Source organism: Gymnoscopelus braueri (genome assembly GCF_963280865.1).
Source record: "Gymnoscopelus braueri genome assembly, chromosome: 18".
NCBI lineage: Eukaryota > Metazoa > Chordata > Actinopteri > Myctophiformes > Myctophidae > Gymnoscopelus > Gymnoscopelus braueri.
In genome coordinates, this window is record NC_137618.1 from 5,400,385 (window position 1) to 5,416,982 (window position 16,598).

At 42.5% G+C, this 16,598-nt stretch overlaps 1 protein-coding gene across 1 annotated transcript in view; it reads right to left on the reverse strand.

Annotated features, from left to right (window-relative positions):
• LOC308105828 (uncharacterized protein) overlaps positions 1-15,911 on the reverse strand; it is a gene marked incomplete at both ends in the record, with an annotated part of 157,577 nt that extends 141,666 nt beyond the window's left edge. Inside the window, 5 exons of the mRNA XM_080456752.1 lie at positions 393-640; positions 1,162-1,837; positions 2,945-3,195; positions 14,872-15,166; positions 15,872-15,911. Coding sequence (XP_080312878.1) covers positions 393-640; positions 1,162-1,837; positions 2,945-3,195; positions 14,872-15,166; positions 15,872-15,911 — 1,510 coding nt within the window. The remainder of the gene's footprint in view (positions 1-392; positions 641-1,161; positions 1,838-2,944; positions 3,196-14,871; positions 15,167-15,871) is intronic.
• Positions 15,912-16,598: the final 687 nt, after the last annotated feature.

Genomic DNA, 16,598 nt, shown 5'->3' on the forward strand with positions numbered 1-16,598 from the left:
AACATTACTTGGCTAGCAGCTAATGTGGTTACACTAACCCCCCTGGGTAGATAATATGATGTTTATATGTTCAGTCAGATCAAGAGAGGAGCGCTCGTTTTCCGGCGGGAAACGAGATGCAACGAGCGGAAGGCGGAGCGTACTGCGCGCTGCAGTACGCTCCTTTCTCGATCTGACTAATTTATCACATGTACTATAGTATTTAATAGTATTTCATATTATTATTATTATTCAATTTGATTGTTCAGTTAATTTCTGTGATTACTTGATACCATAATGTGGTGGTACAATTTAAAGTAATAAAGTAAAAAAAAAAAGGTATTTGCTGAATTACTGTTGTGGTTTACTCGTGTCATGTGAATCGTGTCTACGTGGCAGAGAAAGTGGCACACCTGTGTTGCTGCTGGTCTGGGGGCTGTCCATGCTGGTGCCCAGCACCGCCGCTGCCTCCTTCCTCTCCTTGGCTTGGGTGCTCTCATCATTGCTGTCACTCTCACTCAGGTCGTCAAAGCCAAAGTACTTGATTTTGTAGCTACTGCTGTGTCCGACAGCTGCTCCTCCCTCCTGGTCCTCCTTATCCTCGAAGCCAAAGAACTCTAGCTTGCTCTCCTTCTTGGTCTTATTCTGGGTGGGCATGAACCTGGTAGAGGAGAGACAGATAGAGACCGGTGGAGGGGTTACTTACTGTATATTGGGTTTATTGACTGCAGGGAGGGATGAGCAAGTCAATCAGGTACTTCAGACACATGGGAGAAATGAGGCACGTGCAGCTATGGACCATCATCAGATAAACGAATGGCTCCAGAGTCAGTGGGCGACGACTGCCAACCTCAAGATACCATACTATTGACAAAGTCATGGATTTTGTGAAAATGGGGAAAACAATATTTACCTATAATTACCAGACAAAAAGGGCTCTGTTATAATATTTTAGGTGTCATTCAAAGAAATATAGAAAGGAACATATAAAGTTATCAAAAAGATGACTTTAGGACCATATCTGCAGTTGAAAAATATATGTACAGAATACCTATCTAGCTTTAATACTACAGCATTGTTACGGAAATATCACAGAAGAGCTCAGTTTTGTTTTTGTGAGCAAAAAAAGACGGTTAGTCTACAATACATGAGACAGGAGAGAAAGACTCAAGTGCCATTTACCGGGTGCGTTTCGCCGCCGGCGCATCCAACTTTTTCTTCATCTGGCCCACTTCTCCTACGTCCGTGGGGGCAGCCGGGGTGGCCAAGTCGCGCATGCTGCAGTGATGGCTGGACGTCACAACCCAGCCACGCATGTCAGTGTAGTCACACATGCTCTGCCTCCCCTTGACAGCCAGTACTGCTGCAGTATTACAAGTTGCGCCGTCAGCCGAGACACTGTAGACGTTAGGGGATACCACTCTAGGCGGCTGGCTGCTGCTGTCCACTGTGGCGGAGGAGGCTTTGTTGGGCTGACCAGGCCACTGGTACTTCCTGCAGTCGGAGGTCGTGAGGGTGTACGGGGGAGGGATGTTGTCCACAGGACGTTCGGCAGGAGATTCCGCTGGAAGCTCCTGCTCCAAATGTTTTAGTCCTTCTGTGTAGAGTCCATCTTGGGCGGACGAGGACTGGGAGTCCCTGCTACCTACAGACCCGACATTAGAGTCTTTACCCAGGATGCTGGAGTCCATACTCAGAGCAGAGGACAGCAGCTGGATCTTCACTGAGTTCCAGTCATCAGAGGCGGTTGTCTCTGTAATATAGGAGACCATCATTGTTGGTTTCAGGTTGCTGTCAGGTGAACTTCTGTACGATGTCTGGCTGTCCTTTACCACTTTCTGTACAGACATTTGCTTATCTGTGGGTGGATATGAAAATAATTAGAGGTGCATGATATTGTTTTTTTGAAACAGATACCAGTATACATAACTTCACAAGACTGATACCCGATAATAAATGCAAATATATATATATACATAAAAAATCATACTTAAATATGTTTTAAATGTATATGAATCTGTAGTATTAGCACACTCATTCACTTTTTCCACAGGCCAAGCCTGCCAAGGGCGACTATGACGACTTTTTTTTTGTGTTACCACTAGTTGGCGCTCTTCGGTATCACATGAGTGACCACTTCATCCCCAGATACACACAGAAGCAAGAGATCACGTGATCCCAAGATGTACTACTCTATTACATCTACTTCCTGTTTAGAATCTGTGAGCAAACAGCTGTAACTTGAGTTTCTTTTCTGGGCGTGAGATGGAACGAGCGGGAGGCTTCGTTGTCGCCAGCACTACAATTCGGGCGCTCCTTCGGACCGTTCTACCCTGAGCGCACTACGGCTTAAGTTTAACGCTGACCGTCCACCGAAATAAACGACCGATACGAGAGCTCGCAACAAGCTCATGAATCGGCCGTTCATTTCACCAAGTCGCGGCGTCGCGCAACAGAGCGGAAAATCGCTTCCGCTCTCCGAAAACGGGAGCCAGGTGCTTAGCCAAGCAACTAACCGGTCCCAGTAGCTCCGGTAGGCCTTGTCCGGCCCCGGCCATGAGTAGAGACGGGACAGGACCCTGAGGAGCTTAACGGTTTAGCTTCGCACTCCTAACACCCCCGTTCTCATCCCGCTTCCCGGTTTCGTCGTTAGCATTTTAGCTCCAGTTTGAACACATTTGGTGCCAGAGTTTTATTAAAAAAGTGACGTTGAGTGCCAGAGATCTCACAGTTTGTAACGCTACGCTGTTTACAGCTGTAGACTCAACGACGAGCACCCGATTGTAAACAATATATGCGTGCACGATGGTGGATGGTCCTGGCTAACGCCTGGAACAATAACATCTCTAACGCGAGTCACCATGGCGGAGAGATCGCGGATCGAGTTGAGGAAATATGGAGTTGTTTTGCAAGGATATAGAATGGGAGCGGACGGGTGTCTATGTGGCCCGAGAAAGTGGCACACCTGTGTTGCTGCTGGTCTGGGGGCTGTCCATGCTGGTGCCCAGCACCGCCGCTGCCTCCTTCTTCTCCTTGGCCTGGGTGCTCTCATCATTGCTGCCACTCTCACTCAGGTCGTCAAAGCCGTAGCTACTGCTGTGTCCGACAGCTGCCCCGCCCTCCATCCCCTCCTCGCCCTCCTGGTCCTTCGTATACTTGAAGAAGAAGAACTTTAGCTTGGTCTCCTTCTCGGTCTTAATCTCGGTGGGCCGGAACCTGGTAGAGGAGACACACAGAGAGACCGGTGGAGGTGTTACTTATATTGGGGTTATTGACTCTACAGGGAGGGATGAGCAAGTCAATCATTAATAAGCGCTTCTCGATGGCGTCACATCCGGTCTCGCCAAAATCCCGCCCTAGCAGCCACTGATTGGTTCGCACACGCCACTGTGCGGAGTAGCCCTACTCTCTGAGCGATCTCAGATGGAAGCTGTATTAAGAACCTGTGAAGTCAATACCGCCCCCATCTGGCGGAGTCAGTTTAGGGACCAGAGCCGGGGTTGGGAATGAATGCTATTGGTTGTGTAACTTGTCAATCAAATCATCACAAGGTAGCCACGCCCCTCCTACAGTAAATAAATTGACTTTATCATCAATTTTAAAATAAATGGGACCATAATTTACCAAAACGCATATCATGGTGATTGAAAGAAGACTTTAAACTAGCGATTGAAAGCATAGTATTTATGACAATGTTTATTAAGGTAATGAAAGCATAGTATTTATGACAATGTTTATTAAGGTAATGAAATCAAGTGTATAGTACGGCAAAAACCCATCCGCTTGAATGGAGCTTAATTACTTCTGACACCAGCAGGGGTGAAACAGCGAGACTACAGGCCATTCATGTGAACTGTCTATTCCTTTATAGCCTCAATTTACAACTCGGAAGCTGGCCCCTTGCTCACAACACAAGACCGGGAAACCGAGAAGAAACTAGAAAAAGTGCCCTCTGAGACGATCAGGATGGAATATGAAAAATCAGACGGATCCGTCTTGATCACTTGACTACAGTATAGAGATAATGTGTGCCGATTTGCGTGATGTTTAGACAAGATTTGTGAGAGGAATATAAAAGAAACTGCCTCCTGGTGGCGCTATAATAGGTTAATGTTAAAAGGGTGGCATTTGTTCCTCAGCGTAGTGCAAATGTGCGATTTGAGGCATTTTGTTCAAAAGGGAGCACTCCTGCAAACTTCGGAAGCCAATCTTAGCAAATCAGGAGGATGGAATATGAAAAATCTGAAAGACCAGTTTCATTTAATGACTATAGAGATACTGTGTGTGTGTGTGTGTGTGTGTGTGTGTGTGTGTGTGTGTGTGTGTGTGGACGAAATCTGTAGGGGTACTGTCAAAAAATGTGTTTTGCAAAAATCGGCCTCCTGGTGGCGCTATAACAGGGTCATGTGAAAAAATATGGGGCAGAGGTTCTGCTCAGGCATTCAGGGAATGTGTGTGCACAGTTTTGCTGCCATCAAGCCAACGGTGCCGGAGATTAGCTGTCCACAGACAGAATGACGGACACACACGGATGTGGTGAGACAAACAGCAGAGCTACGCCGCATGTCTTGAATGACTATATGGCAGACTGAATACAAGAAAGCTTGCCCGAAAACAATATGAAAAACCCCCCCCAAAAAACAGGCATTGACGAGGACAGCTACGTGTTCTTTCACCGTGGACAACATCTGCGGTTACTAGGACAACTAGACACGGCCTCAACATCTGCTGTTACTAGGACAACAGTAGACACACGGTCTCAAGTTGATCTGGTCTCGTTTTGTCACCGGAAATAATAACTGAGTATTTCTACACTAGGGTATCGATACTTTAACTTAAGTAAAACATGTGAGGACTTCTTCCATCACTGAAAATCATAGATGAATAGACAATCCAAACAAATTGTGAGCTTGTTACAGTTAGCTACACCAACAGACAGAAAGCCAGCCGTCTATGAAAAAATTACAAACAATTGATGGTTTAAATTAGTGGTTTTCAACCTTTTTCATGCCAAGAACCCCTAAATTGATATACATTTGGCCGCGGACCCCCATCTGAAAATGTTTTGTGGCAGGGACCCCCAGAAGCAAAGATTTGAGTTAAAAATGTTCGCTTTAAAATATATATTTATATATATATATATATATATATATTCAAAGATTTTCACACATTTTTCACGATTCTTTCAAAATAGCAGATCTACAAGCTCATAGCGCGGCACGCGATCGCGCTATGAGCTTGTAGATCTGCTATTTTTGAAGGGCCAAAGATAAGTGGTTAAAATGATTATGAAGCTATGTCAACTCATTTCACTGGGGACCCCCTGGCACCCCCCCAAGGACCCCTGGTGGTCCCCGGACCACTGGTTGAGAACCACTGGTTTAAATGACAATAAACAAGTTGAGTTGTGACTCACCGGTGTGTGAATTCCTCGTTTATGAGACGTGTTTCACCATGTTGTTTGTTCCCCACAAAGAGTTAATAATAAGAATGTATCGACGTAGCGTCACCATGAAAAACTAAACTACGACCTTATTTACTTCCGGGTTAAAGTGCGCAGTGACACTATAGCCTTTTAATGTCTTTCGCCCCCTGGTGGAAGAAAGGAGGTGTGTCGTGTGTGTGTGTGTGTGTGTGTGTGTGTGTGTGTGTGTGTGTGTGTGTGTGTGTGTGTGTGTGTGTGTGTGTGTGTGTGTGTGTGTGTGTGTGTGTGTGTGTGCGTGCGTGTGCGTGTGTGTGTGTGTAGAGAGAGAGAGAGGGGGAGAGAGAGAGAGAGAGAGAGAGAGAGAGAGAGAGAGAGAGAGAGAGAGAGAGAAAGAGAGAGAACTCGCGTCACCAGGCTTTCCACCATGGAGGAGAGAGAGAGAGAGAGAGAGAGAGAGAGAGAGAGAGAGAGAGAGAAAACACTATTTTGTGCAGCATGTTTTCTTTCCTGGAGATGAAGCAAAAAATGTATAAACTATTTACAAAATATATATTTTGATTCAGAGCTGGTTCCAAATAACCATATCACAACACATCAGACTATGTGCTATGTGCCTTGTGTTTTATATGTTTCTAATTTGACATGAAATTCTCAGGCAAGGAAAGTACTTTCTTAAAACATTTTACATTTTAATGTGTCTGTTATCCTGTATTCTGGCTTGTACTACCACCTAGTGGTGTATTCAGTACATTGCAAGTCCAAATGAAAATGCATCATGAATACACATCTTTGCACTGTTGTATTTAGCACAGTCAAGAAATGTATTTAGCACAGTCAAGAAATGCACAGTCATGATTTTTATTGTTGATTGAATACATTTTAACTCTTTTTTTGTTTTGTTTTGTTTTGTTTTGTTTCCTGTCCAGCTGAGCTGGCCACTCAGCCAACTAAATATTAGTGGTGTATTCAGTACATTGCAAGTCCAAATGAAAATGCATCATGAATACACATCTTTGTGCTGTTGTATTTAGCAGTCAAGAAATGCACAGTCATGATTTTTATTGTTGATTGAATACATTTTAACTCTTTTTTTGTTTTGTTTTGTTTTGTTTTGTTTCCTGTCCAGCTGAGCTGGCCATTCAGCCAACCAAATATTTGGTGATAATCATGATGGCTTGGCATGGTGCAATGTCTTTAATATGAGTGCAATAGAGACGAAGTGCAATATGTATGAGAAGTGCACTATTAAGAAATGTTAAGTGATGATTGAAAGCTTATCATGTTCCTGTTGTGCTGTTCTGTTGCCAGTGTGATTGGGCTGGACCAAGTCAGAATGGCATAGGGGGGGGTTTTGATATATGCATTTGTAATTGCTAGGATATTTAGGTTGTAGTGTGAATAAGTAATCATTGGGAGGAAGGAATAATTACTTGTGTAGTTCATAGTTATTATTTATTTTATTGTATAGGGGTTGAACTGTATTTATCGATTTGTGTATGTGTTAGGGCAGGTACACACTGCAGGATATTAGGTCAGATTTTGCTTGTCGCCGACTTTTTTTGGTGCTCGCCGACACAACCTACCAATCTGACGCAGATCGGCCTTTGATCGGCGAGATAATGCTCGCTGTGTGTGAAAGGCTCCGCGAGACGATCTGGCCGCGATCATCCGCTCTGCGATGGCTTTCCGACCGTTTTCAGATAACTACCCTGTTAGATATTCAGCTGTGTCCCAGACTGAAAATCATGCAATGTGAAAGGGGCTCCGATCAGCTTTGGGAGCAGTGAGTTGTTTCAACCAATGAGAGAACAGTACCAGGTAGCTGGGGGCGTGTCACTGGACATATAAGCTGCTGGGGTCAGAGTTGAAGGCCAAGTTCATTTGCAAAAAACAAACAAACCGGAGACGATGGCACCGAGAAAAGCTATACCCAGAAAAAGAACCATGCGAGCCACAAAACGCATGGACACCAGAGAAGGAGGCTCGAATGGTGGATCTCTGGCAGGAGCAGCACTTGCTCTATGATATTTCACATGAGAGATATCATGACAGGGCTGTGAAGGCACGCATATTGCAGGAAATGGCCAGTGAGTTGGAAATTTCAAGTGAGACATGTATAATTATTTACTGTAGGCCTATCTAGTTTCTTCTGTTGTAATAATAAAGGATGCATTTAATTAGGCTATAGCAGTTCCAAAAAGACACAACATAATTTCACCATTGATTAGCTTTTTTTTCTTTCAAGTGAAAGAACTTGAAACGAGGCAAACATCTTTAAGAACTCAATATTCCAAACATTTGAAGCCAGCCAAAAGTGGTAGCGCCCCCAAGCCACAAACAAGCCGGACCAAATGGCTTTTGAGGGTGCTGGATTTTTTGAGGCCTCATATTGCCCATCGACAATCTGTGACAACGGTATGTATTAAAAAGTATTGGCCTACAGATGTACTGAAAGTAAATGTAAAAGTAGGCTGCTCATTCTGCGGAATGTATAAAAACGTCTTGAAATGAGCAGATCTACAAGCTGGAGCTTGTACATCGATTATTTTAAAGAAAACTGTGTACATACAGTAGGCCCAAAGTGATTAATGTATGTTTGGTAATAATAATGCAACTCCAGAAGTAACTAGTAACTATATTGTTAAAACAAGGGAACCAGGGGACCTGGTACTGCCAGACCCCTAGTGGTTGAAATCTGAATGGCCGGAAATCTGAATGGTTTCTAAACTACGTCTTGCTAAGCTTGGCCAATCAAAAAGAGGGTCATGTAAGAAAACGAAAGGGGACCGACAAAGCCTCATGTAGGCCTGACCCCCTGGGTCTGGCAATAATTGAAATGTAGTAGCCTAGTAATTACAGTACTTGAGCACATGTACTTTACTTTCCACCACTGACAAAGTGTTCTTGACTTTTTGTTTAACCTCTGCTCCAGCTGGAATTGCCAGCCAGCGACGTGGAAGAAGAGGATCAGACCGGAGGATCAGATACAGATGATCCGTCTGCGTCACAAACACCAACACCTGGCACACCATCATCACAATCACAATACTCCTCTATGCAACTCAGCCTCTCCCATGCAACTCCCCAAGCATATGAAATGCCCTCATCATCACCTTCACTCTCAGTCTCACCACCAGCACCAGCATCCTCACCTACACCTGCAACATCAACTGCACGCACCAGTGTCAGCAGGAAGGCGGGGGGGGGGGGGGGGGGGAACGTAAAGGGAGAGGGGGGGGGAACGTAAAGGGAGATCAGCTGACACTGAAATTGAATTGCAAAAAACTTGTGGTTCTGAAACAAATGGCAGCCCAAGTTAATTCTGAACCAGAAGACCACTTCTCAATTTTTGGTAAAGGGGTAGCGAACGAGATGAGGCAGATTCAGAGGGGGAGCCGAATCCCAAAAGTAAAAGCCAAGATCATGGCATTACTTTGTGAGGCACAGTGTGACGACGATTCACCACCCTCCTCACCGGCGCCGTTACCATATACGTCGTTCCCTCCACCTCCCCCATACATGCCCCATCCCTACCAACCACGAGGCATGCAGTGTCAATCTCAATACACTCTGGGTTTTGAACCACCACATGCCTCCCATGCCCAACAGTCGGGCTCCCATGCCCAGCACCACCACCACCACCAGCACCAGCAGCAACAACAACAACAACAGCACCAGCAGCACGTGGCTCAGGGTTCTGAGCCCCATACACAACCAGGGTTTTTTGCACTCACTCTTCAACTGTGAACCCGAGTAAAACAAATGACATTTTGTGTTGATTAAAATATTCCACTGTGCCGCATACAATATATATATGGCACAGCATGATGGCTTTGTTGCAATAGTTCCCCTTATGGGAACACGCTTTATGTTTGCATTATTTTCTTTTGAACCACTTTTACCACAGTGCTTTCTGTTCATTTGTAATTATTATTGTTATTGTTATTTCAATTATGTTATTTACAAAAGTACTGTAGTTATTTAGTCACAATCTCTTGTTAATGTGATTCCTTAATTTAAAAAAACCTACAATGTGTGTGATGCAACACATTGTGAGCTTGTACATGAACCATTTTTGAAGCATAAAGAATTGAGTATTTATTTAAATTAGGAATATGGTCAACCGTGATGCTACTATTCAGTGGTGTAAAGTAACAAAGTACATTTACTCAAGTATTGTACACTTTTGAGGAATCTTTACTCTACTGGAGTATTTCCAGTACTTTTACTTCTACTCCACTAGGAGAGGCAAACATTGTAATTTTACTACAATTATTTGAAAACTTTAGTTACTAGTTACGTTGTAGATTTGATTATTATTACAAAACATGCATACTTAGGCTATGATGGAGCTGTTTTTCCTTATCACCCCTATATAGTACCGGTAACTTTCAGAAAGGCGACAAGGAAAGCAGACGGAGACAGGCAGCCATTGGGTAAAATGATTATATTATATTTAGTCAGACAGAGAGACCATGGGAAGGTTTACAGTATCACAGGTATTTCAACGCATCATCAGTCGGCGTCTCTCTCACCATAGAACGAAAAGACGGGGCTTTTACAAGGCCCGTTATCAGTTAGGTAACATAAACAATGACATCACTGGATGTGACATAGATGAGTTTCCGGGCGAAGGTGGACTTCTTGGATTGGATGAGAGTGATGACAGTCGTCGTCAGATGAGGATGATGATGGTAGATGATGAAGATGGTGTATGATGAAGATGGTGTGACAGATTATCTTGGACAAACAGCGTCCAAATGTCTCAAACAACACGTTGACCTCGGCTCTGACCGGTCACCGGTCAGTGGTCACTCAGTGGCACTGAAAGAATGGTTATCGTATCGGAGGGACAGAGATGAAATGTTCTCAAAACAATTTACATAACTTGAGGAGCCGACAGATAGCCACAGAAAGCCTGTAGCCAGCTTGACCTTGCATAGAGAGAAGGAGAATAGAGTACATGACTGAATTCTGCCAATATGACATCATTATATTAATTTGACATTTAAAGCAGGTTATGACACTAGACAAATTATAATCAACAAGATCAACTCTATCAGGCTTTATCATTACATTTTTGTTTGATTTGTAAATAACATCTCTTGCAACACCAACATTTCTTAAAAAGCACTATTGTGTTAATACAGCAATTGACAGTCTCAAAGGACACTTAGGACACGTAGTAGAGTATGTGTACTTTCTTTGAAATGTGAAATGTCACCAGCTATTGCTGTAACTGTACAGAAGCTGTGAAAAACTCTTAGCCCTTGCTGAAATTAAGTCAGAGTTCCAGGCAGGCGTCAGTCATCCACAAATCAATTTATTTGGAGAGACCGCATGTGCATAGGCTCCTTTCTGATGTTGAAGTCATTTACATTTATAATTGTTCTTTTATCATCATACTGGTTGATCAGTGAAACATTGTGACATTGTGACTCATTGTGACTGTCTAAGGCAAAAGTAATTGTTATTACCTAACTCCCAAGCTCTAACTTCATCAAAGCTCACCACAGGGGAACATTTTAAACAAAAGGAGAGATTTAAATGATATTGAAGAATGTGAACAACCTTAGACCTGCTTGATGGGATCAGTTCTTCTGTCAAGACAGGCAAATATAACCTTTAGTGGTCCATCTTAATATTCGAATATATGGCTTTGATTTTATATGTAATGTTCATAAAAATATACCACACTATAAAACATTACTATTAATATAACTATACATAAGAGTTTACCAGGTTATGGATGTGATGGCTTATCAGGCAGGTGAGTTTTTCATAGCAAGGTCCATTATTTATTTGGCATTTGAGCCACATACTACCAGTTGATGAGATTTAACCTCTCGGACCCAAAACTTGGGTAGTTAGTTTCATATCGTCCACAATTCCATGCTGTATTGATGTGGTTCAATAGAGATGACAGGCAAACGTTTACCAAAATAACTTCTACATTCTATAATTGTCTTAGGCTTCTTGTAAATTTAGTAATGCTGATGTTTAACAATTATGTAACTCTTGTTTAAATTTACTCTCAAGAGTTAAAGCTCTATAAGGGTCCATTTGGTTACAAACTCCATTTAGCTGGGCACCACCTGGAACTACCTCAGGGACCACTGGTTAAAGGTTCTATGACATTCATTTTAACTTTTTTTATTTCTTATGTTTTTTGGGGGGTTTTATGACCTCAAATACACCAAAAAAATCTGAACTTTGAACATTCAGTGGATTTTCTGTGGTCTGGGGTTTTCTGAATAATTAGGCTGAAAAGTAATCTGAGCTTGGCCCTTCGACAGTGAGGTCACAGTCGATTAATCCCGCCCACTCTCCTCCTCGCCCCTCCCCTCCCCTATCCTTTCCTTTGGGGGGGGGCGGAGCAGAGGCGATGATTGACAGGCAAAATCCCTCACCAGCGACACCCGCAGGCAAAGATTTCTTTTTTCATTGCAGTTGAAAAGGCTTTAGAAATGTGAGAGAAAAACACCTGCCATGGATCAATGGAGTGGCATTTTTTGTTACAACTTTCTATACACGTTTGAAGGACCATGACAAAGACTTTTAATGTGTGGTAAAACTGAACGTCATGAAACCTTTAAGAACAACTGGTCTAGCACTTTTAATGTATTCTCAATTGACAATACAATAAAATCGAGTATCCAACAATGAAATCTTTATTCTGTTGCATTCAGAAAAGTACAAAAGTGTGACTCCAAACAAAAGATAACTAAATTACGTGCCCAGGCCAACTTCAAATGTCATCATTTTCAATGTCATGAAAAACGTCATTGATCATTCGTCGTAGGGGGTCCGCGGAGGTACTGCAGGGGGTCTGCGAAATTGTTGTTTGATTAAACAATATTTTTGTTTGAAAAAAAAAAAAAAGTTTTCCTTTTTTTCCCCCAAAATGTCAAATTGTCTTTAAACATAACATGAATCCATAGCAAACAGATAAATGGAGGCACAATAACATGGTATGTTTATACATATTTTGTAGAGAATTTTTTATTTTGCACACCTACTGGGGCAGGTGTGTATAGGAGCAGGCAATATAAAACACAATTGTATACATAAATATACAATATATGTGGTAGCCCCCTCTACCCTACGAGGTAGGGGGTCCCTGCTCCATCTCCCCATCAGTTTGGCGGTCCCTGGCCTGAAAAGGTTGAAGACCCCTGATGTAATCTAAGTCGAAGATATGTGCACATTTTGCCAAAACGACAACAATCAAGAGGTATGGCTTGTGGGCAACCAAATCATTTTTATACTTCTCTAACTTTTCCTTGAGTAATGTTTTCTGAATACTCCCCAACTCCCTTGACCTCACAGGTACAAAAATCTTTTTTGGCAGATCATAACCAGGCAGAGGCTCCACACAAACACCGGATCCATCACATGAACATAACTTATGGTAAAATGTACAGCAGAGATGACCTGGCTCAAGACTTTGGGTATTCTCTTCAAATTGACTATACAGGGCTTTTCTAAAGCAGCTGGTTTTGCCTGTCTTAAGAACTTCTCTTACTGCCTTATCCACACGAATTGACTGTTTTGTGTCGTATAGAACTGCGTGTGATTGCAGTCCATTTCTCCCAGCTCTGCCAACCTGTTGGACTATCGCTTCTGTGTCGTCTGGTGGACCAAACATCACCACATGAGAGATATTGGGAAAGTTCAGGCCCATTCCAAGTGCTGTTGTGGCAACTACGACTCTGTAATTCCCCCCCTGTCCATTAATTGAACTAATCACTCTGTCCTTGTTATCTTGAAATGTATTTGAATGGAAAATGCCAATCAGTTGAGTGTCTGCCTTCTGCTCTGGGTCCTTGTCTAACCAAAGACCCAGAGCAGATAGTCGGATTTTGATAGTCAGTCTACAGAAATGTGCAGTAGGTTTAGGGAAAGAGGTTATACCGAAAATATTTTAACTAATAGTAATTCTAAAATCAAGCCCCTTGATAGAACCAGTCTCCTTGCTCCTAAATCTTCTTTTGCTTTAAACAGACAACCTATAGTTATGACAACCACATTTTCCCCTGTCTCCCAACCCATTAAACAGGTGGTCAAAAAACACTGGCATATACTGTCCAGTGATCCAGTGGTAGGAAAAGCCTTTTCCAACCCCCAATATTTGCAAACAAGAGAGCAAACAATATAAGTGACAAACTAATAAAAAATTATGTTTATATTCAACCACAACAGTTTTTATCTACAAGTAAGACGCGCGAACACTGGAAGCGAACGCAGATTGACTGTGGCTGCTAAGATTGATTGTGGCTGCTATATTTCAACCACACTGTAGTAGTGCACTCTGCCGCACTCTGGTGGCTGTATACAGGCAGTGCAGCTGCTGGCATTTCAGCACGGAGTTTCGAGTCACATGGGGGCGTGAGCCAATGAGAAATGAACACACACGGAGACACACACACACACAACCCAAGCAAGGTGACATTGGGTGCGTTCAAAAATACAGCACTGAGCGCACTGGCCAATACAAACTAATAGGCAAGTGTGCTCCGGTGCGTAATTTTCGAACGCACCTATAGTAAGCTCCACTTGGTCGGAGGCGCGCCTCCTTACGCGTTCGCAACTATACCCTCAGGGAATTTCCCGTGTAAAGGATGTAACTGTAATGCCATGATAACAGGAGACTCTTTTTCTCACCCTCATAATGGGAAAAAAAAATTAAAGTCAAAGGGAGAATTACATGCAAGACAAAATATGTAGTTTATATTTTAAAATGCCCTTGTGGTTTCTGCTATGTGGGAAAGACAAAAAGAGAATTGAAAACCAGAATTACGAAGCACAAGTAATATTAGAAATAAAGATGAGAAGTCTCCAGTTGCCAGGCACTATAATATGGTTAAACATGACATAATGTACACTGAGATTTCAAGGTTTAGAAGTAGTCAACCCACTGAGAAGAGGTGGGGACAGAGACCGGGTTCTATTACAAAGGGAGGCTTACTGGATCCATACATTAAATACTGAGTTCCCTAAGGGATTGAATGAAGAATTATTATTGAATTGTTTTCTATGAATTGTTTGTTCTGGTAGTGGAGTTTGTGGAAACTTTAAGAATATTTTTACTAAACAAATACTTTGTGTAATGCTTAATGTAAACATTAATAGTACAATGAATTGTAAGTGAATTGTATTCACCAATGAGAATCAGCTGTACACTATCGCATAGCTATATATGTCACTTCCTGTTTGATGTATTCTAGTTTGAAACGCTGAAGAAGGCCGACGTGCCGAAACGCGTCCGTTTCTCTAGATAGACTTGTCTGCTGCGGCTGTTCACCAAGAATATAACTGAAGAGAGTGCGGATGTTCCTTTATTTTATGTATTCTCAAGAATCTGCACCCAGTTAATCCCAAGAGACTACTCCTCAAGATCCCCTTGAGTAGAGCACGCCTTCTCCTGACGGTATTATCCGGTAGGAGAGCTGTCTTCCTTGTCTAACCAGGCATCCTCACCAAGTTCTGCTTTCAGGTAGCAGAACACATCTCCTACTGCCTTCCATGCACGGCAGTAGATAATGATCGGTGCCATCGATGTTGCCTTGGCTCGAACATCATCCACTATCCAGTCCAGGCATTGTAGTTTATCTCGTCGTGGTGTTGAGGCCAGTCCTAGTCGGATGTTGGTTCTGTTGGGGCTCACAATCACCCGTTTTGCATTCTCCATGTGTAGAAGTTTGGTGACTCTGTCTCTGGACTCCAGGTCTGCTGATGCTGTCACAGCCAACACTGGTGTGCCTGAACAAGACATAAGAATATAATACATGTTTATTTTATTGATCATAACTTATGTCACAAATCAACAGTGCTATTTATTGCACAATTGTCAATAGCAATTACTAAACATATATATATTTATTTTCAAAGGTAAAAAGTACCATATGATTAGCCTGGTACCCAGTGGTTCTGAACCTGGGGGTACCCAGATGACGGTACATTGAAATGTTAAGGGCTTTTAAAAACCTTTTAATACTCTTTTTATTAAAGACAAGAAAAGGCCAATCTACAAGCTGTGCGCTTGTAGATTGGCTATTTTCACAATATTTATCTGTGGACCCGAGTCAAACTAATGTTTTCTCTCTTAACGCTATGACTGTATTTCCTCATTGAATCGGTTTACGATGTCTACTCTTCAGTAAAAGTAAAGAATATACATTCACTAGCTACACACTGAAACAAAGGTGGTTTTATGGTATTGAAAGCCTATTCTCTGTGGTGGGAGACAGAAGCCCTCAGAACCCTACCTTTTGTGTAAGATTCCCTTTTTTGCCAGGAAATAAAATACATGCACCAGATGGGAAAACCTCTATTCACTCAATAAGGCCACCTACAAATCCGGTCAATCCAGCATTTTCTATTGACCAACTAGGGAAAGAAACAAAAGGTTTGGTGGACACACGTTTTAAAGGGGAGAGGCCAGGGCGCCCTGGCTTCCAGTCATACCTTCTTTAGAAGTACAGTCATGATGACCTTGTGCTTTCATACTGAGCTGACCTGTTCTCCTCCCTCTTGTGTTGTCTTGTCAGAACGTGGAGGTGGACCCTGCTGTAAAGAAGCTGTTGAATCATGGATGCGAAGAGTCTCAGCGACAGCCTCGCGGCGGCACGCGCAGTCATCTGCAGCGCCCCTGAAAAGACGCCTGGTCACCTGGACACGAAATTGCAGGTGCAGTCTCATAAATAATTGTGTCCTTAAAAACAGATTTGTACTAGTAGCCTACAGGCAATTCGTACCAACCAGTAAATCAAATGTGTACTCGTAGAGGCAATTCGTACCAAACAGTTTGTAAGTGTAACTCAGATGTGTACTTGTAAAGTGCAATTCGTAACTCTTATTGTCAGATTTGTAACTATATCAACATTTGTAACTCATATATCAACCTTTGTGTGTCAAATAAAATTTTAAAGGAAATTTGTGACTCATTTGTGACTCTCCACTGATTAGTAGTCATTATGAGACTCTTTTACCTCGCTGTTAAGTCATATGATTCGTAACTTGTAAAAAGAAAAGTCATTTGTATTTGTGTCTCTAAATTTACAACATTATCAACATTTGTGTGTCAACTTAGAAATTATAAACGCAAATGTAGCTGTTTATGTCCACGAATGTGTGCTCTTTGCTAATTAACTGGGGCGCTTGAATTACAACTAAGTTTTGGATGTGCACTTGA